The 21692-nt window shown below is 32.7% G+C and overlaps 1 protein-coding gene across 1 annotated transcript in view; it reads right to left on the reverse strand.

The window, feature by feature from the left end:
• ITGA1 (integrin subunit alpha 1) overlaps window positions 1-21692 on the reverse strand; it is a 189584-nt gene that overhangs the window by 25498 nt on the left and 142394 nt on the right. The window contains exons 17-20 of the mRNA XM_074282545.1: window positions 17386-17522; window positions 12823-12933; window positions 8731-8940; window positions 175-255 (exon numbers count right to left, since the gene is read on the reverse strand). Coding sequence (XP_074138646.1) covers window positions 175-255; window positions 8731-8940; window positions 12823-12933; window positions 17386-17522 — 539 coding nt within the window. The remainder of the gene's footprint in view (window positions 1-174; window positions 256-8730; window positions 8941-12822; window positions 12934-17385; window positions 17523-21692) is intronic.

A 21692-nucleotide genomic window follows, 5' to 3' on the forward strand; every position in this document is an offset into this window, starting at 1 on the left:
ATATTTGAGATAAAGCATTGAGGATTTCAAGTTTTCTGAGCAAACCTGCCTGCGAATTTCTTTTCCTTTTTCCTTCCATTACATTTGGACTGTCAAGCACAATCACACAAATGACATGGAACATACCAACTTTCATATACAGATTGTTAGATGAAGCTTCCATAATCTGCTCACCTCTTCTCCTCTTTTCAGGAAAGGATAGCCAACTTTGCATGTGATATTCTGATTGGATTCACAGCTGTCTTTTTGAATACCCTAGTAAAAAAAGCACATGTTAAAAAAAAAAATGAGCTTGGTGAGTGATAGCCACTGTCAGACAATCATTGCTCTTGGTCACAGCCATTGCTTGAGTTAAAAAATCAGGTTCAATGTAAAGGGATATATGGGGAATAACACAAAATATTTTTTTTCTCCTGCCCACTATTTTTATTTAAAATAATAACACACCAAGATTTTAACTAAGTTCATACTTTTGCCTTGATTAAGAATGAATTAAATAACACAAATAATAAATTTATAAATGTTTTCTTTTCCAAAGAAAGTTAGAATAAAATTTATGTATAATATACATATTACATATATGTATACATTTATATAAACACATATTATGTATATATTCATTTTACCCCTTGAAATGAGAAAGGCACTGTTTTTTGTTTTTGTTTTTGTTTTTTTATTTTTTATTTTTACTCCTCAATATATTTCTGTTATCTATTTGGAATTCAAATTCTGAACTGAATGCAAAATAAATAATAGCTGTAACAGTTTTTCCCCAGGCTTTCTTTGTCCTACAACTGTTATGTTCTATAGTAAATTGAGAAAAATGTCAGTGATGAAAACAGAAAATAGATTTATTTTTTAAAATAAGTTTTTATTAACATCTTTTTAAAAATGATCACAATTTCACTTTGATTCTTCTATGGAGATAGAATGAGAACTTTCTCTAACAAATCCCTGAAGATTATACTTGTTGTCTTTAGGGAATACTTTTCTTCTTCTAGGGGAGCACTGAAAAATGACATCCCTGACACAAGATTTCCCCTTTTTTTTTACTCCCATTTCAATCTTTGCATTTGCTTCCCTATTTTCCATTATCACATAGATACAAGTATTATTTTTCCTTCATTGTTAATATTGATTTTTCACCTTCTCTCTTTTATGTGCCCTTCCATTATTTAATTTAGTCCCACAAAAACACTGAATTATTCACCAAAAGAAGAGTTGTGAACTTTAATCCATGATGTTTCAGGCCTGTTTCTCCACCATCACTTCTATTTCCTTTCTTTCACCCTCTCGTTTCTTTGTGTGCATTTAGAAAGAAATCTCTTAATAGTCTTTATCATTTTATTTTTTGAATAAATATTTTAAAATTTTTAAAATAAATAATGTATTTATTATATGTCCTTGTACCTTTTTTTTTTTTTTTTTTTTTTTTTTTTTTTTTTTTTTTGGTATTTGTGTTGTCTGAAATTTTTGAAAAACAATTAAATTTTTCAAGTCAGGTTTCAGGTTTTCTTCCTGGGAATGCTTTGAATGCCTCCTATAAAAAAAAATGTCCATCTTTTTATGCATTAAGCTCAAATTTGTAGGGTTATGCCATTTTTGTTGCATACCTGATCTCATTTGCTCTTAGGAACATATTCCATCATCTCCTGTGGTTTCCGGTGGGTGCAGAATAGTTCAAAATTATTAGAATTTCTTTTCTTTTGCATTTGAAAGTTTGTTTGAATAGTTATAGTTACAGTATGTATTGCTTGCCTTTGGAATTGTTAAGTTTAATCACTTTTCATCCTGGAATTTGCAGTGGTGTTTTTTTTTTTTTTTTTTTCCTGGAAGTAGTCTGTTATTCTTTTGATTGGCACTTTGTTTTCTGTTTTTGAAAGTTCTGGGTAGTTTTCTAACATTATGGTGTTTAGGTTTCTTTTGGTTTGTGTTCTGGGAGATCCATAATTCTTAAATTGTTTCTTTGTGTATATTTTGCTTATATGAAGATTATTCTAGATGATTCTTTCTTTTAACTTTTTGTTCTCTTCTTCCAGATCATTTATTATTGTGAATTTGCATTTGCAATTTTTCTTTCTTTTGTTTCTTTGGTGAGATTTGCCACCATCCATTCAAGTTTTTCTATTTTGCCAATGATTTCTGCTATGTAGGTCATGAATTTTGCATTAAAAATTCTTGTTTTTCTTTTAAATCATTGAGGAACATCTTGTTTTGTTTTCATATTCTCTTAGAAATCTACAAGGTCTCCTTCTTTATTCTGATTTACTTTTCTTTGTCTTGAAGTAATTATTAAAAGATGTCTGGACTGACTTAGCTGATTCACTACTGTTTTTACTTTTTTCCCTCCTAGTTTATCTTCTTAGACTCAAGATTTTTATGATTTTTTTTCCTAAATCTTTGGTAATTTCAGGCATTACTCTCTATATTTCTCTATAGTTTGCTTTTTTGACTCATTGTTCTTTCTTTGAAGTTTCCTTGGGGGTGCTAGAACACAAAGTCATCTCAGTCTTATCCCACAATGGGGCGATTAATATTTCACCAGCCACAATCTCTCCCTCAAGTGGCTTCTAGGGGGAGAAGCTGTTTGCTCTTTCCTTTACACTTAGTAGAGAACACATATCTATATACATTGGCTTCCTGCTCCAGCTTCCTCTGGTTTTAATTTTCTGGCAGAATTCTGATGCAGAAAATAGACCTCTGTACTGCTGTACCAGCCACAGGAAGCTTCTGCCTTTAGTTTTTTGAGGCAAAAGGAAGAGGGAGTAGCAAAGTGGAGTTGTCTTGCAAAACTGTAATTTGGTTTATTCAGTCTTGTCTGAGTTTAGTAAGTGGTGCAGAAGAGGGTGTTGAATGAAGTGTTTTGGGGATTAGGGATTACCTTTCTCTAATATCTTTTGTCTCCTGCCAGATGGCTGTTCTTCAATCTCTCTTGCATAATTATTATCCTCATCTATCCCCTTAACTGTGACTGAAGCTTCTGTTCAGATTACCCAATTTAAATCCTGGCGGCTACTTTCTATCTCCAGGACATTTTCCCTCCTTCCTCAATGAGTTCAGTACCAGATATAGCTTCTTTCTTTGCCCTAACTTCTGGTTTTGTATTAGGGGACATCATCATATTTTTTTTTTGGTTACTCTAATTACCCTGTTTTTCAATCTACTTAAGCTCCATAGTGTATTCTATGCCACTTCAATTTTAACATTATGATCTTGACATCTCTCTCAAGTGTCCCATTTCCATAATCAAGAACTCTGAAATGCCTTTCTTTCATCATAATTTCTTATTACTCCTTTCTCTCTATTCCTTATTCCTCTTAAACAATTCTTTTTCCTCTCTACAACAAAACCTTCCTATCCTTGAATATTCTGCTGAATAGCTGCAGAAAGTCACCCAATAATGTTGATAGCATCCCCTATGTAATCATTGTCCCAAAATACATTTGATGGAGTGTTTGTTCTCTTTGTTAGTGGACATGAATGCTCTGCCCTGTGTGAAGGATGGGGCAGGGTTGTCAAGAATAAGAGAGACCATCAGTCTCTTCTGGCAGCTTTGAGTTTTCTTCAGATTTTTTCCCAAATTTTGAGTTATTTTGAAAGCTTCTAGATGCAAGAGAGAAGATAAAAGAATCCAACCCCACCTCAGGTTGCTGAAGCCTCTGGAAAGGCATGAAAGGAGCTGGCACCTTCTGAAATGGGTTGTGGTCCCTTTAAGAAACTGTATTTCCTATTGAATTGTGATTCCTTTCTAATTCCCAACCCCATCCGGGATGCCAGGACCTTTGATTTCACAAATCCTGGTCAAAAGCATCCCTTTGAATTCCAATAGGAGATCCAGGCTTATCCCAGACCCCATCAATCTGAGCCAACTTGGGCTCTCCCAGTCCCCATTATGATGATCTGCTCGGTTTCCCAACCCTCACCAAGACAAGCAATATAATGAGCTTCTATCAACTAAGTTCTTTGTAGATGGACCTTGGCAGTTCCCTTTACTTCCAGGTCTTTCTGCCCACTGAAATACTCTTTCGCCCACTGAAATACTCTTTCCAGTGCCATATTCTCTTTACCCTCACCTATTTCGTTAACCAGACTTTAACATTACTTCCAATCCCCATAATAAACCTCTTTTTATCAATTTAGGTTGTCAAACCTGTAAATTCCTTTACAGAGAATTTCTTGCGCTGCCAGAAGGGAGTCCCCAAAACTCCCTACCCTTGCGCCAAAACCTACCCTGAACCCCGAACCTGCCAGTAGACCTCATTTAACTTCCTGACCACCAGAAACCCTAATTTCATTTGGGTTCCCCAAATCTAAACCTCATTACTTCCACCATGTCCCTATTCTAGGGACCTCAGGGAACTACTCCTTCAATGACATAGAAAATGCTTTCTCTTTATTGAGTTGAGTTATCTCATTTCCAAAGGGAGAGCTCCTTCACTCTGCATTTTCTGATGTATATTCTCCTAAGTATACTTACTCAGATTTCTCTTTTGTGATGATTTGGACAAATGAATTTCTTTGCTATTCACTATGTGCATTCATTGTGAAATTAATATGTGATGAAAAAGGGATGGATATAGAATTTGGGATCCTTTTTCCTCTCAATAATGACAATGATCAGAAATTAAATTGAACTTGATCATATCCTAGAGACTAATACTATTTAAGGGAATAGACAGAGATAATTCTAGTTCAGTACCCTTCCTCTTTCTTTGGAGAGCAGAATGGACTCTGTTTCCAACTTCCTGCTTCCCCTCCAGGCAGGAATAAAACTCTCCTTTGGAAAAGAGTAGGGGAAGAAGAGATTAGAGATGACTATTTTATGCCTTCATTTAATCCTCCACAAGTGAACTTGGCTACAATTGAGATTCTTTACAGCTATATATACAACTATAATAGTTCCTGTTATCCAAACTCTACTTGATCTTCATCAAATCAAAACATATTTCCAAACTTTTCTTCTCAGGAATCTTATAATACATCCTCACTCCACAAGCTAAATTGGGGTCTTTTGGCTCATTTTAATGCCTCTTTCCTTAGCATCTTAATATTATCCTCTACTATTTTCTTCTTTATTCATCATCATTATTAATTTTAAATTTATAGAATAAAACAAGCACTTCCTTAACATAGAATAATAAAAATGATGATTACATATGACTCTGCAAATCAATTTTGTATAATTAGCCATTTCTTTTTAAATACACAATTAAATTATTGTGTAATTTATTTTTCTTCTTCCCCACCTCCAGCCCTGTAGATGGCTACCATTAGACAAATAAACACACACATATACATACATACACATGTAAAATTATTTTATACATACTTCTATTTATCTGTTGTTTCTCTGAAAGCAGATAACTTCTTCAATTCATATGCATCCACTTTGGAGTTAAGTATTTGTAACAGTCTAAATGGCTTTCTCTCAAAGTCATTCTGAAAACAATATTGCTACTACTGAATATAATGTTCTCTTAGTTCTACTCATTTCACTCTTCACTATTTTGGGTAAATTTTTCCAGGTTTTTCTAAGGTCATTGAACTTATCTTTTTTTCCCCCTGAGGCAATTGAGGTTAAGTGACTTGCCCAGGGTCACACAGCTAGGAAATGTTAAGCGGCTAAGGTAAAATTTGAACTCAGTTCCTCCTGACTTCAGGGCTGGTGCTCTATTCACTATACCACCTAGCTGCCCCAGAACTCATCATTTCTTATAGCACATTATTGAATACTATAAGCACAGTAGTATACTGTCCCAATCATATACCATAATTTGTTCTGCCATTCCCCAATTGATGGGCATTCTTGCAATTTCCTGACACTACAAAGAGATTATATTTTAAGATACATATGTTCTTTTCCTTTTTCCTAAATTATCTTTGGAAATAAATCAAGGAGTGGTACGGCTGGTTCAAAGGGTGTGGATAACTGAATAACTCTTTGACATTAATTCCACATAACTCTCCAAAATGCCTTGATCAGTTCTCAATTCTACCAACAATGGATTAGTGTCCCAGTTTTTCTACATCCCTTCAAAATGTATCACTTTCTCTTTCAATGATTTTAGCCAATCCGATAGATATAAAATATGTCAAAGTTGTTTTAATTTGTATTTCTCTAATCAATAATGCTTTATTTTTTTAACTTTAAGATTTAAATATTAAATAGAAAAATTTTAAAAATCAGAAAAAATTTCTATGTTCACAATAGAACCTAAGAGAGGGTTCAAAATATGAAAAAATAGATTTTTGTTTAAAGAAATCCTATATAATAAATACTACCCAGTGTGGTTAGAGCTGTCCATTTTTTCTTTGCTTCCTTGCAAGTTTTCTTTTGTTCTCTGCTTTGCATTTTTTTACTTTATTCTTTTCCTCCCTCCCCACCTTCCCCCCAAGAGGCTACAATTACATGGAGATATATTTATAGATACATATATATGAACTCATATTTATACACACATACACACATATAAATGTTCTATAATCATACACAAATATACATATACATTGAAATATATGTACACATACACATATACACATATATACATCATCCTCTATAAGTCCAAATTTTATTACAATTTTCTAAATCTACCAATTCATCAAGTCTTACACCACTCAGTATTCCAATTTTGTACTATCTAGTTATTTTAAACAGTCTAAAACAAAACAATTGTAATAATTTAGAAAAAATTTTCACATGACTATATATGGCTTTGATATCTTTGTTCATATCCTTTGGCTATGTATCAATTAGGAAATGACTTGTGTTCTGAGAGATTTCACAAAAGTTCTTTTTTATTTGAGATATGAGACCTTTATTTGAGAAATTGTCAATAAAAATTTCCCCCAATTTTTCTGCTTTCTTTGTGATCTCAGGTACGTTTTTTTTTTTGTTTTGTTTTTTTGTTTTTTTGTTTTTAATACATGATGATCTACTTTGATGTAATCAAAATCATTCATTTTACACCTAACCTTGCTTTATGGAAACAGATAAATTCATCTGTTCTTAAGTCTGATAAATAATGTTCCATCTCCTTCTACTTTTCTTCTATTATCTTTCTTTGTATCTAGGCCATACATCCATTTTGATCTTATTTTGGTAAATTTTGGTATTGGTTTATGCCCAGTTTCTGCCATACTATTTTATAGTTTTCCCAACTTTTTTTTTTTTTTTTTTACCGAATAATGAATTTTTATCTCCAAATCTTATCTTTATATTTGTCAAATGCAAGGTTATTTATTTATTTCTAGCTGTTAATAGTATGTCTACTCTTTCTCATTGATTTATCTTTTTATTTCTTAGACAGTATCAGATAGTTTTGATAATTACTATCTTATAATATAATTTAAGATTTGGCACTGCTAAATTCCTTTCTTTACATTTTTTATTACTTCTTTGAAAATCTTGACTTTTTGTTCATCCAAATTAATTTTGTTATTTTTTCTAGTTCTGAAAAATATTTTTGGTAATTTAATTGGAATGATGTTGAATATATAAGTTAATTTAAGTAAAATTTCCATATTTATTATTGTCCTTGCCTATCATTGAACAAATTAATATTTTCCAAGTTATTTAAATGTGATTTTACTTGTATAAAGAGTTTTTTATATTTTTGTTTATATAGTTCCTAGATTGGTTTTTCTAGTGTACTCCCAGGTGTTTATATAATCTAAAATTACTTAAATATGATTCTTATTCTCTCATATTGTAGGGTTTTGTTTGTAATACATAGGAATACTAATTATTTATGTGACTTTATTTTATATCTTGCTACTTTTCTAAAATTATCAATAGTTTTAGCTAACTTTTTAGTTGAGTCTTTGGAGTTTTCTAAATATATCATCATGTCATCTGCAAAAAGAAAGAATTTTATTCTCTCTTCTTCTATTCTAATTCCTTTTTCTCCCCTCTTATTGCTATTGATAGGATTTCCAATATAATACTGAATAATGCTGATGATCATCCTCTTGTTTCACCATTAATCTTACCAGGAAGACAAATAGCATACTTCCATTAAAAATAATACTTTATTCATCATTATGAAAAAAAATTTTAGTCTATTTCTCTCATTTCAGAGGTGAGGAAACTGAGGCCCAAAAAGTTTAAGTGGTTTGTCCAAAGACATAGAAGTAGAAAAGGGCTGAAATGGCACTTGATTGCAGGTTTTTTGTTTGTTTGTTTGTTTGTTTTGCTGAAGCAATTGAGGTTAAGTGACTTGCCCAGGGTCAACCAGCTAAGAAGTGTTGGGTGTCAGAGACCAGATTTGAACTCAGGTCCTCCTGACTTCAGGATTGGTACTCTATCCACTTTGCCACCTAGCTGCCCCTGATGCCCAGGTTTTTTGACTTTCAAACCCAGTCATCTATCTGTTCTTTATATGGCTTTTCCCCCCCACATTTCTAAATATATTATATCAGTATAGAAAACTCTCTGTGTAGAAACTCTCTCCATCTATGCAAATCAACTACTCTTCTGTACCTTACAATTTTAGAAACCTTGAGGTGCTGAGAATATTGTTAAATTCCATGCTTGCACAATTTGTATGTATCATCAAAGACAGGGTATAAAGTCAAATTTTTCTCCAATCTTCTTTATTGGCTGTCTCTAATCAACATCATGGGTTAATTGGATAGATAACTCACTTTTCCTTTTAAAACCATAACCATGCTCATACAGTAGGTACAGTAGGGATTTAGTAAGGGCTGTTGAATGAATACATGAATAATTACCTCAATTCCTGAAAAAATTACATTTGGAGAGGCCTGGACAATGGCCCTGGTATTGTAGGCACTGTCCTTTTTATTCCGGATGGTCAGATCCATGCTAAATTTATCACTGTGAGACTTAACAATGAGTAAGTCTTTTTCTGTGGTTGATACAGTCAGAGCCAAATCTGAGATGCATTTCTCCTTGTTTCCACAATCTTTTGCAAAAGGAATCTGTAGCATTGAGAGCAAAATATTTTCTATTGATTATCCATTATTCAAAATTATAAATTCATTTACATAATATTCACATATTCAAAATTATAAGTTCATTCACATAACAACTCACATATTGCCATTTTGAACTAAGGTGAATTTTTATTCTGCTGTTATTAAAGCACAGGTTATTTCACTGACAGATGGCTTCTATTCTCTTTTTTTCGTCCCTTAAAAAAATTATTTTAAATTCTCTGTCTGTATTTAATATGCATGGGAATGCCTGCCATCTAGGGGAGGGGGGTGTAGGGAAGGAGGAGAAAAATTCGGAACAGAAGGGAGTACAAGGGATAATGTTGTAAAAAATTACCTATGCATATGTACTGTCAAAAATGTTATAATTATAAAATTAATTAAAAATTAATAAAAAAAGTTTGTCTTCTTTCATACCCAGTGACTGTTTGATTGTGTCCTTACATTTACCTAGAGGATTACTCATAAGTGAGGGCTTAAAAGAATACAGAGATACATCAGAAAATTACACTTGATTGTCACTCATATCCTTTTAGATTGCTCTAAAATAAGTTGCTTAAGTAAGCTCCTATACTTTTAGTTGGTTCATTCTTTTAAATTTTTTTTTTACTTTTAACTTATGGTAATAAAATAAACACTTCTATAACATAGTATAATAAAATATGATTGCACATGAAACTACAAATCTATTGTGTACAACTTGCTCTTCCTTTAAAATATATAACAAAGTTATATAATTTTTCTCCTTTTTTCCTCTCCCTCCTCCTCCTCTAGAGATGGTTACTATTAGACACAATTAAAATTCTTTTAAAAATATTTAGTTTTTTTGCTTTTATATAACATCATCTTCAATTCAGATTGCATTTTCTTTTTCTATCCTCTTCAGCAAGGTATCTCTTATAATAAAGAAAAAGAAAATAATTCTTAAAAAGCAGTTCAGCAAAAATATTGGTTAATTTTTTATTATCTCAAGCCACAGCATAGTGGATAGAAAGCTAGACTTGGAACCAAGAGATCCATATTCTAGTCCTGTCTCTGATGCATGCTGCTGTGTGACCTTGTGCAAATCAATTAACATCTCAGTGTTCTAGGAAACTCTAAGACTATTAGTTGCAGAAAAGATGGTCATCTCATTGTTAGAGGGAGGGTTTTCATCTGGGATTTCCCAATAGCACTGTAATCCTAGATTTTTCACTAATTTGTTCATTTAACACTGGTTTATCAAACACTTATAAATAGTATTTTTTAATTTCAAATTTCAAAAGCAGGAAAAATAGAGAATAAAAATGTTTTACTTTGTGACATCAAGGAATTGATCAGAATTGTTAGAGATAGAAAGAATCTTAAAGATCACTTAGTCCAGCTTCCTTATTTTACAAATGAAGAAACCGAGATAGCAAATAGCAGACCTAGGATAACAATGTATACACAATATTCTTTCCACTTTGGGACTATGTTTTGTAGCAATGATCAGAAGAAAAAAAAATTAGTAATTGATTAATAAGCCTCATTCTTTCACTCATTCTCTAGGAGATAAAGTGTCTGCTTGAATTGCATAAGGAAAAATAACTTTTTCTCTTCTCATCCACTAAATTATGTGATTGATTGCTATTATTGCTTTGTCTAGGATATTGCCAAGTCTTATTGTATAAAAACTTCATCATTTACAAAGCTTAATCAGGCTCATTGAATACTGCTCACTTACTGTGGCAAGGATTCCATATACTTAGCCACTCTATCCCAGAGTAAGGGATTGGTGTACAATTATAATCAATCTCTGTCTCTCTCTGTCTCTGTCTTTGTCTGTCTCCCTCTCTCCCTCCTTCTCCCTCTCTCTCTCAACATCTAGTATAGAGAAGGTCCAAATCTACGATAGTAGAGAGAGTATCATCATCCAGGAAAACTTTATACCAATGATATCACAGGTCCAGTCTTCATTACTATTTTCCTAAAATTCTTTTAATATTTGCAAAATTGTTATTTTCATTTTGAAAGATGGACTCTACCAAAATATTAGACAGCATTTTTTTATCATTATATGTGATCTACCAATTTCCACTCATTTTGTTCTGAGAAGTAGAGTCTAGTATTTCAATCTCGAACAAGAATTAAAATCATTGATTTCATTGGAAGAACAAAGACTCTTTACAAAATTTCCAAGTAAAATAATTTGTATTATTGGTGAATTCCTATAGCTTTTTTTCTGGATTTACATACTGCTGTTCTTTCTTGCTTTTCCTCTACCTATCTTACTCTCTCAGTCTTTCTTGCTGGGTTTCCATTTATATCATTCCACCCCCTTCAGTTCTATCATGGTCCTCTTGTCTTTTCTCTCTGCGTTATCTCACATTATAGCCTCATCATCTTTCATAGATTCAGCTATCATCTCTATATGTAGATGATTTTCAGCACTATATATTTAGTCTTAGTCTCTTTATTGAGCGTTAAGGACCATGCCTAAGTGTGAAGGGGCAGGTCAATTCTCGAAAAGCTGCCACAGCTGTGAATCTTAACACACTTGAAGGAATTCAGCCTTTACTGATGCAGATGTTGCTAGTGAATTGGGAATGAAATAAATAGGAGGCTAGAAGAAAGAGGAAGGAGATCAGAGAATGCAAATGCCTCTCAGTCTCCTTTTATCATTATCATCCTCTCACATGAAGGGATCTGTTCAGCCAGTCAGAATTAGATCCCCAGAAGTCACTAGCAGGTGGTTCCATAACACCTAGAAGCCACTAGCAGATTGCTCCAGTAACAATTGAGCTCTCGTGCCACATGACCAACTATTAAATATTGTGAACTGGATGTCTAGTAGGTACTTCAAATTCAACATTTCCAAAGAATATTCTTTTTTTTTTCTTCCAAATCTATCTTCTGAGTTTCCCTGTTATTGTCAAAGGGGCCATTATCTTTCCAGACATCTAACGTCTTAATTTTTTTGTCATCCTCAATCTTCACTCTCACACACTCTATAGATCTAATCAATTCCCTAATCTTCTTGTATCCATCTTCATAATATCTCTTATCTCTTTTTTTTTTATTCACAAAGTTAGTATCCTAGTGCTGGCTCTCATCACTAGTAACCTAAGCTACTACAATCATCTCTTATTCTATTTCCCTGTTTCAAATCTCTTTTTCACTCCAAATCCATCTTCCACTCAGCAACAAAAATGATTTTCCTAAAGCATGGATCTATTATTCCCACCCTGCTCCATATACATTATTCCCAACACTCAAAAAAACTTTAGTGCAGGGGTTCTTAATGTATGTGTATGTGTGTGTGGGGGTGTATTTGATAGTCAGTGAATTTTATGAACCTATGCTCAGAATAATTAAAAAAAACAAAATGGAAAGAAATTCTAAATTTCATTTAGAGTTTAGTGAAAATAAACGATATTGTTCTTCCTATAAAAGTTCATCAACTCTGTGAAATGTCTTGGACTGAAGGTTAATAAGAAACATTTGCTCCATTGACTCCCTATTGCCTTAGGTTAAAATATAAATTCCATTCATCATTTAAAGATCTTCACAACCGGGTCCCACTATACTATAGGTTGTCTCTGTTTTCTGTAATCTGCATAATGAATAATTTTATATTATTTATTTATTTAATTTTGGGGTTTGATGAGAAGATTTATGAGTCTATGATTTCTTCTTCCAAAGGGTGTTACTTTGTAGAAGACAGCTCTGAACAATTTAGGAATATAAAAGAATAGCAAGAAGGCTAAGAAAATGGAGTTAAAAGTGAGAAAAGCAAATTTTTCATTATCAGAAGATTCAGTATTTCATTTTCTTCAATAACCCATTTATATACCAACTAAAACCTTATTAATAACTAGATATCGAAGTTGTTAAAAAATGACTTACATATTCATGTACAGAGTTAGGCAGATCACCATCAAGGACAGGCCCATTTTCTGGATCTGAAAGGTTAAAATCCAATGATACCTTCACTGAATCCCGAAAGTCATGTTTGTCCTAGAAGGGAAAGCAAGAAATATGTTACTTGTATTTTCTATATTTTATACCTTGTCATTTTGGGGTTTTATATTTTCTGTATGTGCCCCAGTAGATGCTTACATAATTTTTCCAAGGAATCTAGTTATGTTAACATTTACCCTCCTTCTTGCCTTATGTCTTTGGAGGTGGGCGAATGAGTAGAAGGAAAGAAAGGGGCCATAAAAGGAGCAAAAGATCCAAGTGGACTCATGGAATAATTTGACAGTTCTGTTAGAAGTGGATTCATCTGAGGCCATTCTAAGCTTATCCACTTTGTAGGTGCTAGGCATAACAAAATCATACAATAATTAATGCAAGAAGAATGAAGCTATTTTTACCTTAACAGTTATTAAACTAAAAATATAGAAATAATAATTTTAGAAATTTTTTTCAGTTTTAGATAGGTAGCTCTATGAAAGTTTAGGCTGAGCTGGTCATTCATTAATATAATATCATACTTAAGGGTATAAGGAGGGACTGAGTCTTTCTGTAATAAATGGTTAATTTCTGGTACATGATGAAAATGGTAATTATGGTCTAAAATGTTTTTCCAATTAAAAAAAAATAGAGGATAGGATTACAGATTTAAAGCTGGAAAGGACTTGAGAGATCAACTAGTCCATATTCTCCTTTAGTAGATGAAGAAATCAAACCCCAGAGAGGTTAAATTGTTTTCTCTGGGTCATTTAGTTTCCATTCTTTAAACACTGTAAAGATACTGAATTTATGGATAAAGCTAAACCTTGCTGCCAAAAGCAGACAGAAGTTCCATAGATTTGGAGCCAGAAGGAATTTGGAAGGACTTCAAGTCCAAATCCTTAATTTTACAGATAAGAAAACTGAGGCTTAGACAGCAAATCCCTTGATTTGCCCAAAGTGATGCAATCAGTAAATGAGAAAGATGGAACCTAGGATATAGGTCCTCTGACATCATGGGTGGTAGCACACTGCCTCTCCTCTGAGCTAAATTCTGGCTCTTGAGATTTAAATTCTGATCAAGTGAAAAAGGAGGATGCTCTCTAGTTTTACTCCCCATTCCTAAACCCTGAACCAAATAGAAGGATTCTAATACAGCTACAGTGGAAAGGGCTCTGGCATTGAAGTTCAAAGTCCAGGATTCAGGTCTTGCCTCCTATACTTGCTGTGAGGGCTTGGGCAAATCCATTTACCTCAATGACAAATTTCAATTGCAAAATGCAGTTTAGCAGTTTGTCTAATGGAAAATTGTAGACACTTACATTATGAGAAAAATATTTTATAAGCTTCTACACACTAGAAATATAAGTTTATCAATAGAATAATGTTACTTTTTATGTATGAGCAAAAATGATATCCAGGCAGCTAGTTGACACTGAATAGATAGAGCACTGCAGTTTGGAATCAGGAAGACTCCTCTTTATGAATTCAAATCTGGCCTCAAACACTTAGTAACTGTGTGATCCTGGACAGGTCATTGTTTGCTTCAGTTTCTTCATCTGTAAAGTCAGGTGTGCAAAATTAACAATATGTTGGCCTGTGGAGGGCATATTGGATAAAGCAATGGATTTAGAGTTAGAAAAACCTGAGTTCAAATTTAGCATCACACTCTTATTAACTGTGTGATCCTGGACAAGCCACTTAACCCTGTTTGTCTGTTTCCTCATCTGTAAAATGAATTAGAGATGGAAATGACAAACCACTTCAGTATTTTTGCCAATACCACCCCACATAGGGCTACAAAGAGTCAAATATGACTTGAAAATGACTAAACAACTGAAAATTTGATATCATAGACATGGGAAAGAATAATTAAATTGTACTTCTGCTGCTTCCTATTGTGTGATTTTGGCCAAAACACTGGATTTCTCTTAGTTTTCTTATCAATAAAATAAGGGAGAGAAATTAGGTTGCATTTAAATCTCTTCCAGATCTAGATTTATGATCTTCTTTTATAAATAGTAGAATCTATTTTTTTTTTATTTTGTAGATATCTGTCTTATTGAGAACTATAATTTTCAAACTGGAATATGAATACATCAGAAACATAAAAATAACAGAGGAAAATAGTTTGTTGTGTTAAATGTCTATATTCTAGATCTGTACCTTTACAAAAATTTATGGTGTTTTTAGTGTTTTTCGATCTTGGAAATGATTTTAAAGAAAACATTTTGTGGTGTAGTTTTATATATGAATTTAGGAAAATAAAAATTTGGTTACAACAAATTAATTTAATCCTTCAATGTGACCACAGAATATTGATTTACAAATGTGTCATGAGACTTTTTTTTATATAGCACTGTCACACTGAAAGGGTAAGAAAATGGTTAGGTTAGGAAATGGAATGGTAAAATTAAAAATCTTTCAAATTGGTTATAATATTCATCCTAAGAAGGAAAAAATAATTTGCTTCTACTACTGGAAAAATGAAATACAACACAACCAAGTCCAGTCTTAGTTGCAATTTTACAAAAGTAGTTATTTAAGCTAATGTAACTTTTATGGTTTCGGTCTATGTATAAAGAAATAATAAATATAATCAATATATCTTATAATTATAGATCTTAGAAAGAAATTCAAGAAATAATCTGAGCTAATCTTCTGCCTTAAGGTAGGTAAATGTATCACATTTCTGTTTAGAAAAATTGGAAAGGAAGAAGAAAAAAAAATCAAGGATTTATTTAGTGCCTTCTATGGATCAAACACTGTGCTAAGAAGTTTTAAAGATATTTTCTCAATTGATCCTCACCCTAATCCTGCAAGATGGGTGCTATTATTACCCACATTTTAAGCTGAAGATACTGAATCAGACAGAAGTTACATTACTCAGAGTCTAAATGACTTTGCCAAGTTAACTCTGCTAGTGAGTAGTAGAAGAAAACTAGAATTAAGGTCTCCCAAATTCTTATCACTCTTTCCAAAATAGATTATTACAATAGATAGATACTGAACACTTGATATGTTATAGCAAATATATTTTAATTTAATATATTTTGATACCTAATATATTTTAACAAATGTGTCTAATAGAAAAAAGGCTACATTACTTAAAATGCCTAATCCCAATATACAAACATTTATTGAAGACCAGCAAGAATATCATTTCTCATGTACCTGCCCATGGCACAGCTGTTGCTTGAGAGGAAAAACAAAGAATTTCTGGAATGGTAGAGAAAGTGTCTAGGAGAGCTATGAAAGTATCTAGGAATTCAAGAATTCAGGAATATACTTGAGGCTTCCTCAAGCAAAAAGAAGAGACTTCCTGGTTGTGGAGAAACTATTTGGGATCTGTGATATTTCCAATTTCTCACACACTTTGCATACAGAGAATATCTATCAAAGTCATGAGCTTTTGGAAGACTTTGTCAGACCCAAATTTTTGTGAGTGAGGAAACGGGGAGAGAACAACATTATTTTAACTAGGATGTCGTGTAATGTTATTCTCTAAATTATAATCATTCTCTGTGAGCAGGTTTCTTTGGGGAGCTTCTGAAAGCAGCCTTAATTTAAGTTCAGTTCCAATAATCACCAATTGCAGCTATGAGTTAAAGTCCTTTACTGTCTCTTTCCAAATCTTATCTCCTTCACTTGGGGCTCAGCTAGTTTTCTGGAGGCCTTCCTCTTTCCTTGGTTCCCAAGAGAATCTCTCCAGCCAGCACAATGGTGGAAATGGGAATGAATCTTGAATCTTCCTCCCAGAGCGTGGGCTTGTGGGTTTCTGCCTTGTGAATCTCCCAGAAGTCAATCCTAGTTGTGAATCTCCCAAAGTCCCCAGGGCTCTGAGAGTTTCCTGCTTATATATTGTCCACTGAGTATACACCAATCATTTCATCAGTAGGAAACCATTATTTGTTGTAGAATTAAATCAATGCTAAATTAGATTTAATCATTGTCTCCTCAATTCCACTCAGTATCTTGTTTCAAGTTCTGGCCCATAACATCTCCTTATAGGGTCAGATCAATCATACTGAATTAGATAATTATTGTCTCTATTTATTCCAGTGACTTAGCACCTTGTAAGAATCCTAACAATGTGGGTTATGATTACTATCTATCATTTTATCATTTCGTTTTGATGCTATATCTCTTATGGGTAAGCTTGAATGATGAGTCATTGAGTACCTGAATTTAAATCAACTTCAGAAATTCTTAGAGTTATCTGGGTGAGAGAAAAAAAAAAAAAAAAGAAAAAGAAAAGGAAAGAAAAAAAAAAAAAAAAAGAAGAAGAACCAGATAGGCAATTCATTAAAGAGAAGTTCCAATATATGTACTGGGTGAATCCAGAATCCAGAATTATTTAGGAAATGACACTATAGTGACATACATAATAATATAAATAACATTTGATAATGAAAAAGCCTACTCCCTTGATTTCCTGAGAAAAAAGGGATGACTAAAAACCATCTCTTATAAATTGTTTTATAGTAAGACAGCTATAATATATGATTTACTTGCCAACATGTAGAAGTAATGATTAGTACATTCTGATCTCCGGACTGTGATGTTTTTTTGAATCTTTCTTTCTTGCGTTCCAGAGAAGAAACTTCGTGATATCTGTCTTACTGAGTCTAATGTAACTCGGTATTGCAGATCTATTTAAAAAAATTAAATATTTATCCATAGTCATTTTCATGGACAAGAAATGTAATTGAGGATTACAATAAGATATACTTATTCATTATTCAAATAATTAGAGCTTTCCATTGACTGCCACTCCCAGAAATGTAAGGTCTTGAAATAATTAATGCTGTGAAACATTTGAGATCCTGAATTGGCTTCTTCTTTATAAAATATGTCTTACTGATGCTTTTTGCTTGTACATCAGAGTTATATTTATCTTCCCTTCCCTGACAGCTACTGGAATGAAATCTTTACTTGTAAAAAAAAAAAGTCATACAAAAATATTGGAAACAATGATTGATTCTGAAAATAAATACAACTATCATGTGCCTGCCATTAGTTTCCTGTCTTATTGTTGAGAAAAGTGAGGCACATTTTGCTATCTGTTTTCTGGAATCAAGAATAATTGTTGCAGTTAATCCATACTGAGTAAGATTGTAAATGATTAAAGGAAAATTAAGTTATGGCACAAATGATTTTAACATTGTGTTATTTTACTGACCAGATCCTTAAGCCCCGTATGGTATATGTTTGGTAATGTTCTCCTAACAAATAATTAGGGACTGGTATTTTACTTCATTCCCAGGTCACATCAGATTAGAATTTACTGACTATAATCTCTTCCAGTGCAATAAATTAAAAATATTGGACCAACACTTGGCATATGAGTCTACATTATAATTAATCCTAAAACCTTTAATAACTGCCTATTATATGCAAGCCTTTGTGCTGGGTAGGGACATAAAATAGTCAGAAATGCCATTGGTATTAAGGCTTCACAAATGGGTTACAAAAAAGCCTTTTTTTAGATTACACTTATTATCAACAGACATTTGAGTATTACACCATAAAGCAGAAGTATTGCCAAACTTATTAAAATGCAAATATGTATATGAGCATAAGAAGCATAAAATAATCTATTCTATCAATTAATTGAAATTGATTGAATATTACTTTTGTCCAGTTTGGTCATAATGCCTTAATTTTTCCATTTGCATTGCTTTTCATGTGTAATTTCTTTTTTATAATAGCTTTTATTTCTCAAAATACATGCCAAGATAGTTTTCAACACTCACTCTTGCAAAACCTTATATCCCACATTTTTCTTCCTCCCTCTCCACCTTCTCCCTCCTGAGACAGCATAGGTTAAAAATATTTGAATTACTTTGAAAAGTAATATAAAATTTATTTAAATTTAAAGTAATTAAAATATATTTATATTCTATATAAATTATATTATTTCCCCTTTGCACATTTATTTGGTAAAGCTATGGATTCCACAAATCACAAATAAAGTATTAAAATCTAATAATAATACTTATGATGATGATGATGATGGTAACTAATATTTATATAGTGCTTACTATGTGCCAAATACTATGCTAAATGCTTTACAATTATTATCTCATTTGATTCTCACAAAATCCCTGGGACCTAGCTGCTATTGTTATCCTTATTTTACATATGAAGTAAGTCAAAAAGAAGTTATGCAATTTGCCCAAAGTCACATAGCTGGTAAGTGTCTTAGTTCAGATTTCAGCTTTAGTCCTCTTGACTTAGAGTCTGGCACTCTCTCCACTATGCTATCTAGCTGCCTTGATTTTTCTTTGTAGAATATTTAAAACTTTTTTAAAACTATGATCGATACCTTTATTATTTTTTTGTTCTATGTCAATTTTGTGATATTCTCATTTTTCTATTCTTTCTACTTCATCTTCCATGCATGAGACTCTTGTAATAAAACAAAAAATAGTTAAATAAAAATAAATGACTGTAGAATATTTGAAAATTATATTGGAGACTATAATTCTTCAAAAGATCTTTGTTTTTATTATTATGGGTATACCCTCCACAAATGTGAATCCCAAATACTTAATAGTTTTCTGTGCCCCCTCCAAAAAAATTTAGTCACTTAGTAGCCAATCCTTCAGTAATGAGCAGCTCCAAATTTAGCTAACTGGTAGACATGTTTTAATTGTTTTAAATTTAAATAAGTGTTAGAATTTATGCTCTATTTGCATCATTATGAGCTCAGGATTATATTTACAAGTGACACATCAGGGAAATATGTTATTGGGATTTTGTTATAGAAGCACAAAAAAAAAAAAAAAAGGAAATTTTAAGACATTGAATATTATCCTTTTAGCTTATATTTGACTAAAAGAAAACATTGGCCTTCTCCTCCTCTGTCCTGAATGTTGTTTGTCCTTTATTTTTGAAGAGGATCATGACACCATCATGATACCATGACATGTAAGTGAATTGGATTTAAGTTAGGGAGGGAAAGGTCACCTGCCTTTCTTTCCCCTCCAGAGCCATCTGGATCTAGTTGTAAGATATAGGATAACTGGACATGGCCCTGGATACAGTGGGAGACCTTGGCCTTTGCTGCACCCATTCAGTGATTAAGCCTAGGTAGCAATTTAGGCAAAGAATCTCTTTTTTCACCTAGTCAAAAAGAAAAATAAATCTAAATAAATAAATCTGAGAGGGGAAGACCCTCAGGGTTTATGGCCATGATGATTGTTAATTCCAATATATAGCTAACATATATCTCTATGATGCCTTAAAAGTAGCATTTAAAAGTATTGAGGAAATATATACTATAGGTGGAAAAAAAAACAAAACACTTATCCAACTTTCTCCTGGACTCCTCCTTCCCAGTGGAGATGTTTGATTAGAGGGATGTTGGGAGAAGCAAAACAGAATAACCTTGTATTTTGCCTATTTGCTAAGAAGATAAGAATTAAAAAAAAATGTCCCTTTGCAGTTAAACCTATAAAGAATCGTGTTCATTTGTACTCAAAATCTCTCCAGGCTTGTCTTCTCTGGTTCCCCACTTTTGACAGCAGAATTGTTTCCTGAGCACATCATAAGTGAAGGGTCCAGAGAACCATGAAGTCTTGGTGTCCTGAACTTAAACTTCAACATTTATAAACATTTATTAAATGTCTGCAGTCTGAAGGGACAGGATATAAATGGAGCTAACTTATAAAACATGATTATTTTATTATAAGGGCATAAAATGAATGTTTAAAAAAGTATTGCATGTGATCTATGGGGAAAGGATATTACTGTATTAGAGAAGCAGATGCTGCTCTATGAAGAAAACCAATTTGTGGTAGCTAGATGGCACAGTGGATCAACTGTTAGAAGTAGAGACTAGAAGACCTGAGTTCAAATCTAGCTACAGGTACTTACTAGTTGTGTGAACCTGGGCTAGTTCCTGAACCATTGTCTGCCTCAGTTTCCTCATCTATAAAATGAAGGTAGTAACAGCATCTGCCTCCCAGGATTATTATGGGGACCCAATGAGATAAACATTTTAAAGATCTTATCATAGTACCTCACATATATAAATTTTATTTATTATTATTATTAATTTGTAGTGAATAGTATTTTAGTTGAATATTAAAAGAAATATGGGAATTCAACAGAGAACATTTCAAGTATAAATAATGGTTTAGATAAAGCATGTAGAAAGTAAGATAAAGAATATCTTTGAAAAACAGAATAATCCAATTTGCTTGGAGAACTGCTGTTCAGTCATTTAAACTATGTCTGATCCTTTATGACCCCATTTGGAGTTTTGTTGGCAAAAATGTTGGAGTGATTTGCCCTGTCCTTCTCTAGCTTATTTTACAAATGAGGAAACTGAGGCAAACAGGTTTAAGTGACTCACCCAGAATCATACAACTAGTAACTATCTGAGGTCACATTTGAATTCAAGTTTTCCTGACTCTGAGCCCAACACTCTATCCACAGTGCCATCTAGCTGTCAGTGGCCTGAAGCATTGGAATGTTTAAAAACAAATGATAAGAGTTTGTGGAGCACCTTACATGAATTATTCTATTTGAGCTTCGTTGTAAGCTTAAAAACAGCTGTTATTTCCATTTTAGAGAAAAAGAAACTTAGGTGACTCTTCCATGAGTCACATAGCTTATAAGTATCAGAGGAAGGTTTAAACCCAGCTCTTCAGTACTCTATTTTAAGCCCTCCCTGTACTACATCACATTGCATAAGTATGAATAACTGGGGAATATTGTGAGATAAAATTGAGAAGGTTGTTTCAGCTAAAAGAGAGCCTTGAATATACTTTAATAGACTCTGCCTATTTCTTTTTTGGTTCCTCTCATGACAT

The sequence above is a fragment of the Sminthopsis crassicaudata genome, chromosome 1, assembly GCF_048593235.1.
Source record: "Sminthopsis crassicaudata isolate SCR6 chromosome 1, ASM4859323v1, whole genome shotgun sequence".
Classification (NCBI taxonomy): Eukaryota; Metazoa; Chordata; class Mammalia; order Dasyuromorphia; family Dasyuridae; genus Sminthopsis; species Sminthopsis crassicaudata.